At 31.4% G+C, this 19,601-nt stretch overlaps 4 protein-coding genes across 7 annotated transcripts; 2 read left to right on the plus strand and 2 right to left on the minus strand.

Annotated features, from left to right (window-relative positions):
- Positions 1-420: 420 nt before the first annotated feature.
- Positions 421-1,965, minus strand: LOC137812462 (albumin-2-like). Its single transcript, XM_068614439.1, has 2 exons — positions 1,664-1,965; positions 421-1,470 (listed from the first exon to the last, which is right to left on the minus strand). The coding sequence occupies exon 2, from the start codon at positions 1,139-1,141 to the stop codon at positions 632-634; it is 510 nt and encodes a 169-aa protein (XP_068470540.1). The 5' UTR covers positions 1,142-1,470; positions 1,664-1,965; the 3' UTR covers positions 421-631.
- Positions 1,966-11,068: 9,103 nt separating this feature from the next.
- LOC137809801 (protein NODULATION SIGNALING PATHWAY 2-like) lies at positions 11,069-12,733 on the plus strand. Its single transcript, XM_068610876.1, has one exon. It carries the CDS (start codon positions 11,085-11,087, stop codon positions 12,528-12,530), a length of 1,446 nt encoding a protein of 481 aa, XP_068466977.1. The 5' UTR covers positions 11,069-11,084; the 3' UTR covers positions 12,531-12,733.
- A 1,648-nt stretch (positions 12,734-14,381) lies between these two features.
- On the minus strand, positions 14,382-15,510 carry LOC137812464 (transcription factor MAMYB). Its single transcript, XM_068614445.1, has one exon. The coding sequence runs from the start codon at positions 15,508-15,510 to the stop codon at positions 14,596-14,598; it is 915 nt and encodes a 304-aa protein (XP_068470546.1). The 3' UTR covers positions 14,382-14,595.
- Positions 15,511-15,605: 95 nt separating this feature from the next.
- LOC137812463 (probable serine/threonine-protein kinase WNK7) lies at positions 15,606-19,592 on the plus strand. Of its 4 annotated transcripts, none has more exons than XM_068614441.1 (8): positions 15,674-15,981; positions 16,124-16,248; positions 16,351-16,388; positions 17,082-17,309; positions 17,411-17,631; positions 17,825-17,982; positions 18,070-18,505; positions 18,600-19,592. In XM_068614441.1, exons 2-8 carry the CDS (start codon positions 16,147-16,149, stop codon positions 19,343-19,345), a joined length of 1,929 nt encoding a protein of 642 aa, XP_068470542.1. In that variant the 5' UTR covers positions 15,674-15,981; positions 16,124-16,146; the 3' UTR covers positions 19,346-19,592. The 4 variants fall into 4 exon arrangements, with proteins under 4 accessions (XP_068470544.1, XP_068470542.1, XP_068470543.1 ...); XM_068614442.1 differs by having other exon boundaries at positions 15,834-15,981; positions 18,070-18,502; XM_068614443.1 differs by lacking the exon at positions 16,351-16,388 and having other exon boundaries at positions 15,606-15,981.
- Positions 19,593-19,601: the final 9 nt, after the last annotated feature.

Genomic DNA, 19,601 nt, shown 5'->3' on the forward strand with positions numbered 1-19,601 from the left:
TGAAAGTTGAAGAGCTGGCTATTGACTACAACAAATTACCAGTCATGTTTCGACTAGGAAACTCAGTTTATAGGGACAAAGTAGACACTGCTCTAATTCACGAGGACAATGGAAACTCTTTTGAAAGTAAAGGAGAGGTCATTGTGGAACATATTGACATTATTGGACCAACCTTTTGTTGGTTGGAACACCTAAACATCCTTTATGAATAGTTGTATGTGTAGTGCATCATTGAGTTTGCAAATTAAATTTTTACTTTATTTATTGTAGCTAGAAATTTTTACTGATTTGGTTTCTCATTCGTTCGTAGATCCCTTTACTCCTTCCCTTCCAAGGAAGGAGTTTAGTTACATCATTGCCAAACTCCATAGAACTCTAATCTGATATGTTTATATAAATTAAAATAGATAGGTGCAACAATGAATAATTTGTATATGTTATAGAAAGATGTAAACTTTTACTTATCTGCAACAGTAATCATTTTATTCTGAGTTTGCTTTCAAAAAAACAAATATCACATACAAAGAAAGTAAAACAAGCATCCACAGTTACTACATTATAAAAGAAAAGGAAGCAAACTTTGGCAATAAAACCCTTATTCTTATCATATTATGCCATCTTATTCTTTCTTTTATCCAAGCTCATCATTCTCAGGTGATTCATCACTACTATAATCATATTCCTCAGTAGAATACTCACATAACATATTGTCGAGAGGCAGAATGTCTCTAAACGATGACCAACCATCAATTATGGGCTTCACACCATGCACAAGAGTGGCATCTGGACTACCTGTGATGAAATTCATTAGTGCATAGTTTTCTCCTTTGAAAAGATAAGCTTGATTCTCCTTGTGAGAAGCAAATGCCGCATCAATTCCATCTTCAAATATGGTACCTTTCAAAACAGGAAATCCATCAGTGATATTACGAATGGGATCAACAAGTTGCTTGGAAGCATAGTCCATGCAACAATACTTATTTCCCTCAAATAGGTAAACTTCTTTTCCTCTGGATGACCTGAATGCAGAGTCTATGCCATCCTGAAACACAGTGTCGTCTAATACGGGAAACATGTCTCCAATCCTTCTTTCAATACCTGTGAGTACCTTGTCATTAGCATAGTCTAGGCAGACACCCATGTTGCCCGAGAAGATATATGCTTCGTTGCCTTCAGTGTCGAAGGCACAACGTATTCCACATGATGCAAATGGACTATTCGATAATGATGGAAAGCCATAACCAGTCCATCACAAATCTGTCAAAAACTTATCATCTGTCTGTCTCTCCTGTCCAGGAGTGTAATACACCCGCACGTACTTGTCGATTAAAAAGAAATAAACTTCATTTGTTGTTGAAGAACGAAATGCAGCATCTATATATCTTGGTATCCGAGGAAAATAACACTCAGGATAAGGCTCAATACGAGGCTCCTGATGAGCATCCCTTTCTTCTCCGTCGATTTGCATACCTGCACAATATCATAACAATATAATATAACACGCAACCTTAGAAACCACTAAATTGGAACATGAAAACAAATCTTATCTAATTTCTGCATATGCTGTTTGAATGGTTGTCAAACTGGCCAGTTCAGTTGGGTTTTCATATTAAAACAAAACGGTGTCATTCTGGATGGGGGAAATTAAATGGAATAAACTCACTTTAGGTTTCGCGTTGCGTTGTGGTTTCACTCAGATTCGTTGCGTCTTCTCTGTGCAGAGGTGGTGCGTCTTCTCTGAACGAGTGCGGCGGTGGGGGCGATCGAGCAGAGCAGGTCGCGCGGTGGTAGCGATTGGACAGAGGACGTCGCGTGGTGGTGGCGGTTCGTGCGGTGGTCGCGGATTGCAGGTCTACGGTGGTCGTGGTGGTTCAGTTGGGTGGTGTGGAATTAAGGTTGCATTGTGATTTAGTTTATTAGGTTCTGTTTCTCTTATTTACCAGTGAAGAAAAAGAAGATCCAGATAGTAGTTAAGATTTGGGTAAATCCAGATATAGTAGGTAAGATTTGGGTAAATGATTTATTTATAGTGATTATTATAAGTTGTTTATATGTTTATAAGTGGTTAATTAAATTATAGTATAATTTAGTTTATAGAATGGTATATTGGTATATTAAAAAATATTTTGAATATTTTTATATAAGTGATTTATCCAAGATATTCTCTTAGTTTTATTATTATTATAACTATAAAGTGGTTTTATTATTATTATTATTATTATTATAATTAACTCAAACATAAAATATACATATTTTTTATTTTTATATTATTATTATCTGTATTTATATTTATTTAAATGAAATACATATACGTGTATTCATATTTTTTAACTATCAAAATATATATATATATATATTAAAAAAAATATTTTTTTTTCAAATAAAAAATTAAATAAAAATAAAGATTGATATTGAGAATTATATTTTTTTAACTTAGATTTGATTTGGTCAATTATACAAATTTTAGTTAAAGTGTTTCTTAATCAAGTAAAATTATTAACGCCAAATACATACATTTTTGAATCATATATCACCAATTGCAACGAATATCTAAATAATCCACAACATATAAATTTGATGACTAAACTACCAACAACTATAAAAAAACTAAGTGTTTGAAATTTAATATTTTAAGAGACAAATTCAATTTTTTAAGATAAATTAGTATTTTGTATAATATTTTTTTTTAGGAAAATGCAATTCAGTTATTTCTAAAATTTTGATTTTGAAAACTATTTAAAAAGAATTCTGTATTAAATGGAAATTAAATCATTTTATTCAAACAAAGAAAATTAAAATACAGAAATGTAAATTACTAATATTAATAAAGAAAATTCAGTTAAAAGAAATCATTTAAATATAATTTATATTAATTTTCTTGAATTACTAAAATGCCCCATTCAAACATAGGCTAAGAGTTTATTTGAGTGCAAAATTAGTCTAAACTCACCGAGAAAAACTTATTCGAACTATTGAGGTAATAATATTCTACAAATTCATAGTAGCATATGATAGATTTAATGCAACATAAGTTACAACTTCTCATTTCAAAGTCTAAACACAAATACAAGGTTTAAATATAATTTCAGTTTAACTTCTCATTTTTGTAACTCTTTTAAATTCAGTTTTCTGCTAACAATTTTCATTTGAAGCAAAAACAACTTAGAACAGGATTTTGAAAAGGTAACATTACGAATAGCTTTTTTTTTCTTTTTCTTTCTTTTCATTTCTTATTGAGAGTCTTATTTTTGTAACTCTCTTCTTTATCATATCTTCTCCAGAAGAAGATATGAAATTTCTAAACCTTTATGATGGGAATGCAGGTCTTTACATTTAAAACTTACCGCGATACCAAATACATAGTTTCTTTCTTAGACAAAGATGATTCTTGATATTATTCTCTTTCTTTATTTATTCACAAAAATTATGGTCAGTCTTAATCCCTTTATGAGTACATTACATTATGGCACGGTACTCTCTTTAGGAGTAGTACATTATGCTATTGTAAGAAAAGAAATTTAAATTTAAATAAATATTATTAGGAGACGGTGTGTTTATAATAAAAAAATTTCACCTAGTTTCAAAACTTCTAATAATAAAAAAACATAAATTTCTAACTGAAAATACCTTCCATATATATATAGACAATGTTAATGCATTCACCATGGGTGTGAGTTCATGTATTTTGAAACCCTTTCTTCAAATAATTTTTTCCTCTCATGCAAACTTTACAATTCTCTCCTACCAAACAAGGACATGAATATGTGTAGTTTACACTGAAACATGTTCAAGCTTCAAAATGATTCATCTAGTTTAGAATTAAATGTTTATATCAGAATCTTTGGTTGTCAAGATCGATTTTATAATATATATATATATATATATATATAAAAAAGTAAATAGAAACATTAACCAATTTTATAAAATTTTATAAAAAAATATTTTTTTGACATTATACTAAAATAAATATTAATATTTTAATCATTTATAAAAATTTATAATTTTTTTAATTTTGAAATATTTTGCATTTTGTTTATATTTTTATTAAGAAGAGTTTTTATTTTTTTAATTTTTTTATTATAAATATTAATATTTATTGTAGAAGTAAGATGGAACAAGTCAAAATATCATCCATTTAATTAATCAATAATCAGTATTAAAAAATAAACACACACAATTTTTCAAATAACATCTTAATGAAGCACAATCATTAATTAAAAAGAGACAGTGAGATAAATTTTAAAAAAATGTTAACTATGTTTATTAGAAAGAAGACAGGCAGGTTCTGTTTTGTTGTTTGTATTAAAATTAAGAGTACAAGTACGATGCCTGAATACTAGGAAGGTGCATGATGTGACAACTACGTATTTAAGATTAAAGTTTTTAAAAGTAGAACTCTTACTTCAGCTCATTGTGATTTTTCATTTTGTGAGTATGAAGGGTTGGGTTTTGAGTGACCAACAACTAAACCACTTTGTTCTTATTAGGCTACTAGGAACGTTAAATATGTCACAACTTTTATCCTATCCCACAGATAAATGCTACCATCTATTATTATTTACTATTTAAATTTGATAATTTTATATCACCTACTCTTCTTAGATGTTATTTTGACGTTTCATTTTTTACTTAATATTTTCTTAATACAAATACAATTTTTTTTTAATTTTAGGATGGTTATAGGTTCACATTTCAAATAGTAAAAAAAATCACTAATTCAATAAATTAATATTATAATTATATTTAATTTATTAATTATTTTAAATATGATTATATTATTATAATAGGTTGACAAGGAAATGTAATTTTGTTTGTCAATTTTTTTTTTCCTAATTTTATGTATTTATTTTAAAATTCGTACATTTTCAAAATAAATAAGTGAATATAATTTATTTTATCAAATTGACATGACACAAATAACTAAATGTATTTTGTAAGCAAGTTAGAGATAAATGTTAACTTAAACATAAGAAATGAGAACTTGGTTGAGATTGATTTGGAAATGTAAAATAATTAACCTGCATTGTTTGATTACGGAGTTTGAAGTAAATAATGTACTAAGTTTTGAACATGAATTTTGAGATAATTGATTTTCAAACATAAAATTAAGTAAATGAAATTAGTTAAAAAATTGTAAGTTTTGAGCACAAACTTTAAAATTATGTAGAATTTATTTATTATTATTTCGTTTGTCCAAAAAATTAGTTTATTGAAAATGCAAAAGATTTGGTAATTCATTGAATAAGACAAACAAATTTAGACGTGTTGTTGAACAAACATAACGATGACCGCCGAATATAGTATTATTTACCTTTTTAATAATTATTTTTAAATATTTATAAGTGTTAAAAATTATATATATATATATATATATATATATATATATATTACTAAATTGTTATACTTTATTAGTATATTATACTTGAATGTTATTATAGTGTTAGGAGTGCTTTTAATATAATTTGTTTTATAATAAAATAAATATGATTTAAATGACATATATGAATAAAATGTATAAAGATTGAGGTAAGTGATAAATATGAGATTGATAAATATTGAAATATATTTTTGTGACTATATTAATCTTATTTTCATCAAATTTATTTGTGGGTAAGTATGTGTCTTTAATAATCTATTGTATTTGCATTAGTTAATAAGTATTTAAAAACATTGTTAAATATGTTTTTCGTTGTTGATGTACTATAACACGAAATTAAATTTTATTTTTGATTTAAATTTTAGATCATCAATTTGTTTGTAATTTGAAAATGACTGGAATAGATAATTGTGTATGTGACATTAATTTAATTTAAAGTTTCACTTCATCAAAAGTTGTTGTAGTTATAGCAAACATTTGTCTGCAATCAAAACAACAATTATTTTAAAAAAAAAAACTAATCATCTTTGAAAAAAATTAATAATCATTCTACATACAAAATGATAAATTCTAATCGTTTTCATATTACAAGTACCTGAATGGTCTAGAGTTTATATTATAAATAAAAATTAATTTGTTATTATAACACAATGACAGAAAATATATTTAATTTTTGAAAATAAATAAATAAGATGAATAATTTTTTAGGATTCAAATTTTTAAATTTATGTGATCCGCAATGAATTTTATTATCTTACTAATTTTTATTAAAATTTAGTCAAAATAAGTTTAAATTTTCAATTTTATTTTTATATAATATTTTTTTTATTGAAATCCAGTAATAAATTGCAGAAAACCACAATCTACTATAAAAATAGGGTTTAATAGCGGTTTTAGTTCCATCAATTATTTTTACTATTTTCTTAATTTCTATTGTTTAAAAAAAATCGAGTTAACGTAATTTTTTCATTAAATTGATGATAACATAATAAGTTTAAGTACTAAGTAAATATTGATGATGTCTTATGTGTTATTGTTGTAATGTCGATATCATTAATTTAATAAAAGAAATTATATTAACTCATTTAGAAAAATATTCACAGCAATAAAAAAATTGAAAAATCTTCGTAATAGTAGAATAACAAAGCTAATAAACCTAAAAATAATTAATTAGTCATATAAGTTATTTTTTACTAAATGTTCAATTTATTTATTTAAAATATTTTTTTTCAATAAAAACAATTTTTAAAAAAATACACTTGTATTAATCATAGATTAAATAATTTATATTCGATTAACCTAATAAATTAAATGGTCTAATCTAATTTTTAAAATATTAAATTCAAATTAAGTTAAATTAGTTAGGCTAAGATTGAATCCAACGTATCTTAATCAGTACTTATACCTAACAAATATTATGTTAAATAAACTTAATTTTTAAGGAATGGATTGAACTTTAAGACGAGAATGATATGATTGATGACTAAGTGGTAGTTAACAAAGACATTGACATGATGTGACATATGAAACTAATATATTTTTTTATCAAATGAGATTTCAAAATAAAATTTATTAATTATTTCAACTATAATATTTATAATAAAAAAATTGATTTAATATATTTGAAGTAAAATTAATAAACGTGATACGGTTTAATATAACCATATTTCAATTATTATTTTTTAAAAATTTCATCCATTTTAACGCGAAATTACACTGATTAATAAATAATCATATTATTTAACTATATTTGATTGAACAGATGTTATACGATGTGAAGCATAATCCAAGCTTCGTGACTAATGCTCAAGCATAACAGAACTTTATATGTATTTTTTTTAAAGCTAAGAGAAAAAAGGACAAAAAAAAACAACTTAAACTTCAAATAATGGTATATTTTTATAGAGTAGGTTCACGTCGAGCATTTTGTTCGACTTATTTTGCCAAAGAAGACTATATGGTAGACAAAATTAAAACTAGACAATAAATGGAGAAGAATGAAAAATATAATAAAATCTACAATCTTAAAATTATAAGTATTTTTTATTTTGTTTTTAAAAAATGAGCTCAAAAATTTAATGATTTTAAAATTAATTTCAATTCAATTTTATTTAAATATGTTTTCGTTCTAAATTTCAAATTTAAAAAGAACTTATCCCCATCCCATACAGGGCTTAATTTTAGGAATTCGTTTCAAACTTTTAAAATGTTGAAATAAAGATAAAGAATTTACCCTTACATTTTAGGTTGTAATAATCTAAGTTCAATCTTATTTTGGTCCAACTCAACCTTTCACTCAAATTACAGTTGGTGTTAGAGTTTAAGTGTAAGTTGGAACCTCTTATTTTATATATAACATAACACTTTCAATAGCATGTAAAAAAAAGTAAGATTAATGTTTTATGATTATTGATAAATATTAGTCTCCTAATTTTCTATCTTTAAATATTTTATTGTTTACGTTTTTTTTTTAAAAGGTAAAATAATTCATGTGTTGATCTGTTTGATGATTGAACTATACTCACAAAATTTAATTATATTTTTTAAAATGATTCAACCTAATCCAATTATTTTTATCTGTAGGAGGGATGGAAGTCTCCTGGTTTGTGTTGACCGACACAAACAAATCTATTAAGTTCAATAGAGGATTAATAAGCCTAAAACAATAATCAAACATTAAGTAATGTACTTTTAATTATATTATACTCCAAACACTAATTCAACCTAATAACAATTTATCCATAATAATCATATAAATAATGATAAGTTTTGAAAAAAATAAGGTACGTTATCATCACGTATTAATTATATCGAATACCGAAAAAAGGAATGACTCGATAGAAAATTACTATTTATGACTAAACTAAATATTATAGTTAAGAGAAATATATTTAATATTATAAAATTTATATTATCGATACTATTTTGTAAAAAAAAATATATATGGTATGCAAAAGCAAATAACTAATTGAATGAAATATGCATATTTGAGGGAGTTTAAGATATGTTTTCAATTCTTACTAATAAAAATAATATTGAACTCAATTATTTTTGTGGGCACTATTTGGTCCCACAACTAACATCAAGTTAAGAGATTAACAAATGATGAATTCAGTAATAGATGATAGCTTAGCTAATGCATGGCATATTAAAAACCAAGTGAGGCAACAAGTAAATAACAAATGTTATCGGAACAATCACAAATTTCTATATTTAAACATCACTTGATCGATTATAATTTAAACATTCATCATCCATGGAAAAGGAGAATATTCGCATGCACATGGTTAATTGAATTGTCTTATAGGGTTCAAGATTTTGTCCTGTTCTGTTACCAAAAGTTTGGGATGTCCCATGTTACATCATCACAACCCTAACCATGTTAGTTCTCATTCTCATTGTTTAAATGCCATTATTTTCTCCATTTGTGGTTAATTTAAACCAAAAAAATTAGTGTAAAAATATGATATGATGAAGTCTCACCAAATGCAGAAGTATGCGCTGGAAAAAAAATTCATGAAAGGTTTAATCATATAAGTTATTCTATTGAGTTTAACGTGTGATTTTAATCTTTCAATGGTCTTTTTAAATTTAAATTTTCATTTAATGTTGTTACAATCAAGGTTTTATCTATTTATTTTTCCATATACAACTTTAAGGTTATTATTTTTCACTAAAAAATTATAGTTTCAGGACAAGTTTGATATTAAAATAGTTTAAAGTGTTCACAAGTAAATATTTGATTAATTTATATCAGTTTTTGCACAGAAACACAGCTTTCATTTATGAAAAAAAATAAAATCATACATTTCAATAGGACTTTTATTTGAAAAAAAATAAAAAATCATACCTGCTGACGCAACTTCTTCCGTCAATTGAAAATGAGAAAATTGAAATCCAAAATGGTGGGTTGTTAAAGTAATATTTCTTCATTAAAGTGATGTTAATTAGAAACAGATCTTAATAATTTATCTTTTTAAAAAAGTTTCTGTCAAAATTACACCACTGTCTCACATGTTTGTTCGTGTCAGCAGTTATGTTTAATTAATAGTAGGATCCAATGATCCTATAGTCTGAACTCTGTGCTGTAACTTTCACGTCCTTAAACTATTTTTTGTAACTACGCACTTTTTGATATTGCGTAAGCTCAGTCAGAATCTCCTTTTCCACTCTGCAAACAAATCGCAGGAGACAAAACCTCACACCAATAAACTAAAAGGGTACGAAGAATATTCTGGAATTCTTCATTTCATATTTTGCAACTTCCACCAAAGTCAATTCTTAAATGCTACCAAACCCTGTTCATACATTCATCATCTTTTGTTGCCTTTCGATGCTGCTAAAATTATGCTTTGTTTTTCCTAGTTTGATTGAACTCACTAATGTATTCATTTATCATATATTCTTTCCAGACACTTGTGATACAAAATAGTAGCATACTTTTATATCATTATTGATAATACTAACTCACAATAGGTTTATGACTTGCTGCTTCTGGATTCCTTGCTGTGTTGTTCAAACACTGTAGGGGTGTGAGGGTGCAGTTTAGCATCTAAACATTCGAATTGATTTGATCATATCTTTTCTTATTAACGTTTTAGTAAATTTAAAAGAATTTTGAAGGGAGAAAACAAATGCTAGAGTGACACTTGTCATGTCCTAGAAAAGTTGCTCTGTATTAAGTAAGAGGGTTAGTCTCTAAGATGTAGAAAGTGAGAAAAATATACACATTTCTTGATAAGAATATATCTAATTCTATACACAAATTTTATACACTAACATTCATCCAACTCTTTGACAAACTATTTGATTGAAGTGAAAAGTATAAGATTGTTTTTGGTGGTTTGTTCCAATGGAAAAGTAATAAGATAAATTTAGTCATGAGATCATACTTAGTTGGATATGTAAATTTATTTATTTTTAGTCATTAGAAATATTGAAATTGTTTTATTTTCAATTTTTAACAAAAGACTAAAAAGCACATTATTTTTTTTATTAAATTGAATAGCTAAAATTGAAATAGAAAAAAACAAAAGTTTACTTTGTTTAAATCGTCACCACAATTAAAACAATCCGGCCACTATAACCGGACTAACAATAATGTATTCAGATTACCTAACTGTTTCAATATAGGTGATAGTATGACATTATTTAATATATTTTATTAACACGTTTTTTTATTAATTAAAATTGCAAATAAGAAATATTAAAAGCTAAGGATTCTCAAATCAACTTTTACGGTTATTAGTAAATTTCAATTATTAAAAAGTGTTGGAGATCCACATCGATTAGAGATTAGAGTCTTTTATACTATATAAGTGGATGCAAAACTTAACCTCATGAACCGGTTTTATAGGGTTGAGTTAGGCTTAAAGTTCACTTTGTAATATGGTATCAGAGTCATTTAAAGTCTATCCTATCGTACCATCAATTATCGGGCCACTATCGAACCACCCATAATATAAGTGGGTGCAAACCTAATCTCATTGAACTGGTTTTATGGGATTGAGTATATTATTAAAAAAATGGGATCATTTTATTAATTTTTTCTATTCATCCACTTCACTTCATGACTTCAATCAGGTACTAGAGTTTAGAACTATCTACTTGTTTAATTATTTTCAATTCCATATTAGGTTGTCTATATATAAGAGTACACCAATTAAGTTCCCACCAAGTGCCACCTTTATATTTTTCATCATTTGTGATGGATTATGAGCAATTTGATTTCTCATTTGGCCCTCCTTACATGAACCAACTCCACGAGTGTTGCTTAGAAAATGCATTCCCATTCCAAACAGAAGATATATCATCACCAAATACCATCCTGGATGAAATGTTTGGTGAAGAGTCTTTGGAGTTGCTTCTGCAACACACAAACAACCAGGACTTTGGTTTTATGAATCATAATGATCCACTAGAGATTGAATTCTGTGATGGATTTGCCCTTAGTTCTGAGGAAAATGTGCATGTTGCAATGGAAGAAGGGGATTCTTATTTGAAGGGAATCCAAGCAGAGCTAGTGGAACCGACTAGTTTAGCTGATCTTCTGTTAACAGGAGCTGAAGCTGTTGAAGCACACAACTGGGCTCTTGCTTCAGACATAATTGAGAAACTTAATAAGGCATCTTCTTTAGAAACCGGTGATGGTTTGTTGAACAGGTTGGCTCTTTTCTTTACTCAGGGTCTGTATTATAAAAGTACAAATGCCCCTGAACTGTTGCAGCGTGGTGCTGTTTCTACACACACAAATGCTTTCTGTGTGTTTCAGATTCTCCAAGAACTCTCACCCTATGTGAAATTTGCTCATTTCACCGCCAACCAAGCAATCTTAGAAGCCACGGAAGGTGCTGAGAATGTTCACATCATTGATTTTGACATCATGGAGGGAATCCAGTGGCCACCCTTGATGGTTGACCTTGCAATGAGGAAAAGTACTACTTCCCTTAGAGTATCAGCCATCACAGTGGACCAGAGAGGTGCTGCTTCTGCTCAACAAACAGGAAGAAGGCTCAAAGAGTTTGCAGCTTCTATCAACTTTCCATTTGTGTTTGATCAAATCATGATGGAAAGAGAAGAAGATATTCAAGGAATTGAACTTGATCAAACACTCATAGTCAACTGTATGATACACCAGTGGATGCCCAATAGGAGCTTCTCACTGGTCAAAACCTTTTTGGATGGTGTAACCAAATTGTCCCCAAGGCTTGTGGTTTTAGTGGAGGAAGAACTATTTAATTTTTCTAGGCTCAAATCCATGTCCTTTGTTGAGTTCTTCTGTGAGGCTTTACATCACTACACTGCACTTTGTGATTCACTTGCTAGTAGTCTATGGGGTAGCCACAAGATGGAGATGACCCTGATAGAGAAAGAGATTTTGGGGCTTAGAATCTTGGACAGTGTGAGGGAGTTTCCTTGTGAGAGAGAGGAGAGAAAGGTTTGGGAGGAAGGGTTTTATTCCTTGAAAGGGTTTAGATGTGTTCCTATGAGTACATGTAATATTTCACAAGCCAAGTTCTTGGTAAGCCTCTTTGGTGGAGGGTATTGGGTCCAATTCGAGAAGGGTAGGTTGGCCTTGTGTTGGAAGTCAAGGCCTTTGACTGTGGCTTCAATCTGGGTACCAAAGGGTTATTCGAGTGACAAAGTCAAATAGATTGATTCTTTGTTTTTTAGTTATCAATTTTTTTTTTTTCATTTTTTACTTTTGAGCTGTTTGTATAGGTTGAGTGGCTTATGTGTTGCTTCTTCATTCGTTCTGTTGAGTGGGATAGGTATCATAGGAGTATCAGAGTATTGGGCATTTCAATGTATTTGTACATATATCTTAAGTGAGGTTCTGTAAATTATTTTTTAAATTAGTTTAATACGTTTATATTTCAATTGCATGTATTTTGAAATATTTATAATTAAAACCAATAATCTACTAGTTGAACTAAATGACCTAATTCTTCCTTATCAAAACAGAGGTTTACTGCAAGAAGAAGTTGCATAATTGTTTGTGAATCCAGATTCCCAACCGTTAAAATAAGACAAATCAGTATTTAATCACGTAGAGTATTGTATTTTTATTTTATTTATTTATTTTTATTTTTTATCAGCAACGTAGAGTATTGTATATTACATTTTCAAAGTTGTACAAGTTAACGAGATGGTGGTGCTTGATATTTTCTGGTTTTGGTTTTACACCCAGAAAGGGAGGATACGATTGGTGAAAGAAAATCTAATTTCTTTCATAAATCTCAAAGCAAAATAACAATTTTTTTATAATAGCAAGTAAAAATATTTTAGCTTAAATTAAAAGGATGAAACAATTCCTTCAAGCCTGTCCAGTTGATTAAAGTCTGCAATGAACTCCTCTTCTTTCCTATTCCCTTATCTCCTATCTCCATTCCTTTTGTAAAATGTATTACGAGACTTCCCTTAGACCAAAAATAAAAACCTAAATCAAGAGATACAACAAACTAATAATCTTCTTAACATTAAAAAATGTGTTATTTGAATATGAAGATCTTTAGTGGAGTCGCATGACAAGCTGTCACTCACAAGTTATATGCTAAACCAGATCCTGCTTTAAATGACAACTGTTATTTTGTTGGCTAAGAATTAAGATCTGAATTCTTTAATTAGAATGCTTGAATAATTCAATTTATAGACTTTTTATTAAAAGAAGTATGAAATCATTCAGAACTCGGCAAGCTGCAATGAACATAAACGCTTGACCAGTGAGACATTGACCAAGTTTCAGAACTGTGGGTCACGTATAATTATTACTTGTATACACGAAATCAAAATTTGAAAACCCAGATGAACTCGCAAGCAACTGGTGCCAAGATAAGAAAAATTTACATAAAATATTAATACACAGATCTCCCTTAAGGTGGTATTAGAAACACTTACAGCGTCCTTATTTGAACTACCTCCTTATTTTATATAATACTCTTACCCATTAACAACCATTATTTAGAAAAATAAATTTCACACATCTACCTTACTTTTATTTACAAAGTATGGACTATTGCTAATTACAAAGCATGGGAGGTTAGTGTAATTTTCTAAATATGCAGAGTGCAGGGTGCAAGCAATTATATGTAGAATACTTCACTGAAATTTAGTGACGACCAGTAAACAAAAAAAGACTACCACCAACCAGCTGATAAAACATAAAATGCCCAGACTTCTCATCTAACCCAACCAAACCAACATAACTTTCTCAGGAATTAGCAATATTTGAAACTATAGGCACCTTGCATAGAGGTAATTGAAAGGCCAATGCCCAAACTCACTAACCAAGAGATGCATTTCACGACACAGAACAGAATCAAAGTTCCAACAAACTAAACTATGGAAATGGTTGGCCTAAATGTGAGAAACCTGGCTCCTAAAATGTGAACCCAGAGGCATAAATAAACAAAGAGAAAGACTTCAGAGAACGGGTACAAGTACATTACTGCTTCACCAAGCAGAAAACATGTAATTTCACAGCTAAATCAACAAGAAAGCAAAGTTCAAAGTTCTAAGAGTCAATATTAAATATCTATTTTCATTACAAGAGATTCCGAATACAAAATATTGATCGGATCAATACATTTTATAAAGTTACACGACCAGAATTTGAGTGTTCCCCAGAAGGAGCAAAGAATGCCTCATCAAAGCCCAAAACAACATAAATCATAACAAAATTAAACAAAAAAAAAAATTGATCATGGGGAGAAGAGTGTTCACTCGGCTGCAGCTTTTGAACTCCGAAATCCTTTCTTCAATTCAGCAAATCTTCTCATGCAAGCCGCTTTGGATCTACCGGGAACCGCCGCGGCAACCTTCTCCCACCTCATTGAAATATCCTTAGGAAACGCTTTCAGTGCATTCAGCAAAGCGACATCCTCACCAGAACTCCAACCATTCTCAACAGCTTTCTCCACCGTCACCGAATCCTCACCCCCATTCTCCTCCACAACCCTCTTATCCAACGCCTTCCTCTTCTTCAAGAACATTGCATAAGATTCCGAATCGTCCACTTTCTTCTCCCCCGACTCCTTTGCCTTCTTTATCACACTCTCCACACCGTGCCTTCCGGCGAACGCCGCCGCTATCGCCTCCCACCGTCCCGGCATCCCCACCGGATTCTTTATCAACTGCTTTTTCAGCACCTCCACATCCTCCTCGCTCCACTCCTTCTCCTCCACCACCGTCGAAACCTTCTCCACTCCGCCGCCACCTCCTCCTCTCTTCTCCGCCGCGCCGACTGACACCACCGGACCGATGGCGGCGACTTCCTCGGGCCTCCGCTGTCTGGATCGCCGCTGCGGAGGCTTCCTAGCGTCGTCGTCCGTTTCGGGCTCCGGATCAGGAAAGTTGACGACCTCGCCGAGGCCGACGCGGACGTCGCCGCCGGTGAGGGAGGGCGGAGCGAAGGGGCCGATGAGGAGAGAGAGCGCGAGCCAGAATAGGAGCGATTTGAAGGGTTCGGATTCGAGGAAGAAGAGAGATAGAGCGAGGAAGAGCGAAGAGAGAGAAACGGTGACGAAGAGGAATGGCTTGGTAGGTTTTTGGTTGGGGTGCGTTGGTTCGGTGCTCGCAGCGGCACCGGACTGGAACACGAACCTTGGCCTCGCGTCCTCGTCCAGGAACTCCATTCTCGCACAAACAATTGAAACGAAAACGCCAAAATCATAAAACGTCATCGTTTACGTTTTTTATATCTCGGGGTCAGCATCCTTATTGGGCCAATGGGTGTACATTAGCTAGGCCCATTAAGGATGTTTTCAGTTATAAATATATATATGTATACGTATTAGTATATATCGGTATATTTAGTCCCATGAAAGAATGGGAAAACGACAAGGACAGTGTATGATGGAGTGTGACGGCGATGTGGAATGTAGATGACAGAGGCAGAACAAACTATGATTGTGATCTGTGAAGATATTTATTTACAAGGAAGAAAATTAAGATAGATAATTATAAATAGAGAGCAGAGTTTTCTTTATACAGAACAAGTGCCGTGTTTTTCATTCCCCAAACTTCGTATCTCCATTGTTCAGCTAATTCTTCAATTTCATTTAGGGTTCTGTTTCGACAATCAAGTTCTCGAAGCCGCTCTTCAGGTAAAAACAGAAACTGGGCTGCATTCATTTTTTTTTTCTCTTCCTACATTCACGCAATTTCCTGGCTGCGACCTGGTGCAATTTTGAAATCCATCCTTTGTTTACTTGCGTTTTCAATATGGCGATTTCGAATTGAATGTAGGTTTGGATCAAAGTGCCGTGTAAATGAGTTTGGAGGGGACAGAAAGTTCAGAAGAGGGTGCATGTTATCTGGAGCCTCCTGATCCTGACTTTGTTGAAATTGATCCTACTTGCACCTACATCAAGGTAATATGATTGTTTTCCTTTATTTATATTTATTTTCTTTGGGACAAAAATAGAATTACATATCAATGCAGTAAGCTGATTCTGCTTTTGCATTCACAACAGTACAAAGAAGTGATCGGCAGAGGAGCTTTTAAAACTGTGTATCCGTTACTTTCTTAAGATACATGTTTGCTTTCGATTCTTTGACAGCATTGTAACTACAAGACAATGCTTTATTTTATCATGGACTGTTTTTACTGTGCTGCTGATATTATGTAGCACACACGGACACTAGACATCACACTTACACTTCTACAAGTGTAGTCTCCCAAACGTAGGAAAGGAACACAAATTTATATATTATATCATTATGAATTATATAAATTGAAAATCAAGATTTATGTGAATTATATAAAACCTGACTAAGTTTTTTCTACCATTTTTTTCTTTGTGGTAGAAAGATGTTTCCTATGGCTAGTTCAAAATGATAATAAAACCTAATACAATAAGTTCAAGTTTTTAGAAAATCACTGTATTTGTTTTTTTTCTTAAGTGTGTTGGAACCGTGCTAAAATTGTTAGAGATTCATTTGGAACTGTGCTAGAATGTGTTATACGAGTGTCGTCGTATGCTTGCCAGTGTCCGATATATGTATCAAACATGAACACACCATGAGGCCTGTCCGAGCTTCATAGTGCTGAAATCAAAACATGTTATACTGCCAGAGGTGTTTAGGTCTTCGATGTAATGCTATGCTATGCATTTTTTTGTGGTTAAGAAAAATAATTTATGATTGTGGTTGACCTTGATTGTTTCTAGTATATATGTTTTCCTTAAAACTCTTGATTAATCAGTTACAAGGCATTTGATGAAGTCAATGGGATTGAAGTTGCGTGGAGTCAGATTCAGATTGATGAGGTGTTACAGTCCCCCGGTAACTTAGATAGGCTGTATTCAGAATTGCACCTCTTGCGATCACTGAAGCACAATAACATAGTAAGATTCTATAATTCCTGGATTGATGACAGGCGCAAGACCGTTAATATGATTACGGAATTGTTTACCTCGGGTAGCCTCAAACAGTATGTTCACCTTCCATTTTTGTACATATATATTATGAACATCCTTGTGCTTTTTTATTGTGAAATCAACCTTTTGTTAGTGGATGCAATGCATGATATAGGTTTCGTAAAAAACATAAGAAGGTTGACTTGAAGGCCGTTAAAGGATGGGCAAGACAAATTTTATTGGGTCTAAACTATCTCCACGGTCACAACCCACCAGTTATTCACAGGGATCTGAAATGTGATAATATATTTATCAATGGTCACCAAGGAGAAGTTAAAATTGGAGATCTTGGGCTAGCAACTTTCTTGGATCGAAGTAATGCCAAGAGTGTAATTGGTATTCTCTTCTGTTTCTCTGCGCTTTCTTGTTCCATTGATATATGTATTGATCTTTTGCGGAGTTAGAAGTTAACATAAAATTTAATCATTTTCATCTCACAGTTATAGCAATAGTAAGAGACCTTGATTCTTTGTCCCAACGCTGTTTGATTAATATACTTGTTCTATTTAAACCTAACTAATCCTGGTAGGAACCCCGGAGTTTATGGCACCCGAGCTGTATGATGAAAGTTACAATGAATTAGCTGACATATATTCGTTTGGCATGTGCATGCTTGAGTTGGTGACGTCTGAGTATCCTTACAGTGAATGCAGAAACTCGGCCCAGATATACAAGAAAGTTTCATCCGTGAGTATCTCATAATTAACAAGTTTCTTTCTTTTTTCCACAGGCTATGATTAAGATTATTGGGTCACACAATATTTGACTTTGCAGGGTATAAAACCTTTTGCTCTTTCTAAAGTGACAGATCCAGAAATGAAATCATTTATTGAGAAATGTCTAGTCCCAGCATCTCAAAGATTGTCAGCCAAGGAGCTTCTGATGGACCCGTTTCTTCAAATGAATGCTTCAACAAAGAAGGGTCCTTTTCCATTACCACATATTGTTCTTCCCAAATTGGGAGCCTCTGAAAGTCGTTGTATGGTGTCAGAAGGTCCTTCTAGTTCACGTAATGGAGACATTTCAATGGATCTTGGTGACATCTGTGAGCTTCCAGCGATCACTATATTTGATAAATCCCCTGATGATGCATTATGTTCTACAAGTGTTGAGATAAGGAGGCAGAAGAGAGGTGATATTTTCTTCCTAAAAGGTGAAGAAAATGATAAGAACTCTGTATCATTGGTTCTGCGGATAGCTGATCAAGGTGGTGAGTATATATAACTTATAACTTATTTCTACTCTGTAGCAACTGTTTTTAAATTCATTGATGAAAAGTTATACGCTTTGTTTTTTATGTGCAGGACGAGCAAGAAATATCCATTTCATTTTCTACCTTGACAGTGACACTGCTGTTTCAGTTTCAAGCGAAATGGTTGAGCAACTTGAACTTACTGATCATAATGTTAAATTCATAGCTGAGTTAATAGATTTGTTATTGATGAATTTGGTTGTTAACTGGAAACCCTGTGTAGCAATTGATCACCTGGTTTCTCCTAGTAATAAACAAACTCTTATGAGCCAACAGGGGGAATTGAAGTTGGCAAAATGCACAGGCAGCTCAAAAGATTCGACTGAAGATTTAGGTCCCTCTACCTCATCTGCAACATTAGTTGCAAGAGAAAACCTTGATAATATGGATATCGATGGGGCTTTATCTGACCTGGGCACTGGTCTTCAGAAAGCAACCAAGGCAGATGATCTATGCTCTGAGAAGTCGTATGCATCTGCAACAACTGATTTCAATGATAATAGATTTTCTGCAGTTTCCTTTATGTCTGCTGAATCAGAATTTGATGGAGGGAGTCAATCCTCAACTGCATCTGAAATTGGGGCATCGTCCGATTGTAAGAGCAAGTTTTTGGACATGGAAGGCTTCTCTAATAGTCTCAACATTGTTTCCTCCTCGTCTGAACCTGAGGGTGAGTTGAAATTAGAGTTGGAAATAATTGAACAGAAGTATCAAGAGGCAATAAATGATTTATCCCAAAAAAGATACCAGGCCATCTTGGAGATTAGAAGGAGAATGTCAGAAAAGATGGTATCATAGTATAGTTTCAATAGCTTTTTTTTTCTCGTGTTTGGGATGAGGCGAGGGATATCAGGTTTTACTAGTCTTTTTAATAGTTTTACCTGTTGTGTTGTGTCCCATCCTTTCTCTCATGCCGGTGAAGTTAAAATGTAAATACTGCGGTGTGATTGAATGTTCCTTGTTATGGCACTTGCCAACAAGTTTTCTTTTCATGGATATATTGAGTTCCACTGCTCTATTCAAATTATTTTTTAGTAACCTCGTACACCTTTTT

This window comes from Phaseolus vulgaris, chromosome 2 (genome assembly GCF_000499845.2).
Source record: "Phaseolus vulgaris cultivar G19833 chromosome 2, P. vulgaris v2.0, whole genome shotgun sequence".
NCBI lineage: Eukaryota > Viridiplantae > Streptophyta > Magnoliopsida > Fabales > Fabaceae > Phaseolus > Phaseolus vulgaris.

Bases quoted from the DNA above. Each gene is read 5' to 3' on its own strand.
- LOC137812463 (XM_068614441.1), top strand. From the start codon at position 16,147: ATGAGTTTGGAGGGGACAGAAAGTTCAGAAGAGGGTGCATGTTATCTG. The intron at 17,632-17,824 runs GTATTCTCTTCT...TAATCCTGGTAG, and splicing joins TAATGCCAAGAGTGTAATTG to GAACCCCGGAGTTTATGGCA. The intron at 17,983-18,069 runs GTGAGTATCTCA...TTGACTTTGCAG, and splicing joins TATACAAGAAAGTTTCATCC to GGTATAAAACCTTTTGCTCT.
- LOC137809801 (XM_068610876.1), top strand. From the start codon at position 11,085: ATGGATTATGAGCAATTTGATTTCTCATTTGGCCCTCCTTACATGAAC.
- LOC137812464 (XM_068614445.1), bottom strand. From the start codon at position 15,510: ATGGAGTTCCTGGACGAGGACGCGAGGCCAAGGTTCGTGTTCCAGTCC.
- LOC137812462 (XM_068614439.1), bottom strand. From the start codon at position 1,141: ATGGGTGTCTGCCTAGACTATGCTAATGACAAGGTACTCACAGGTATT.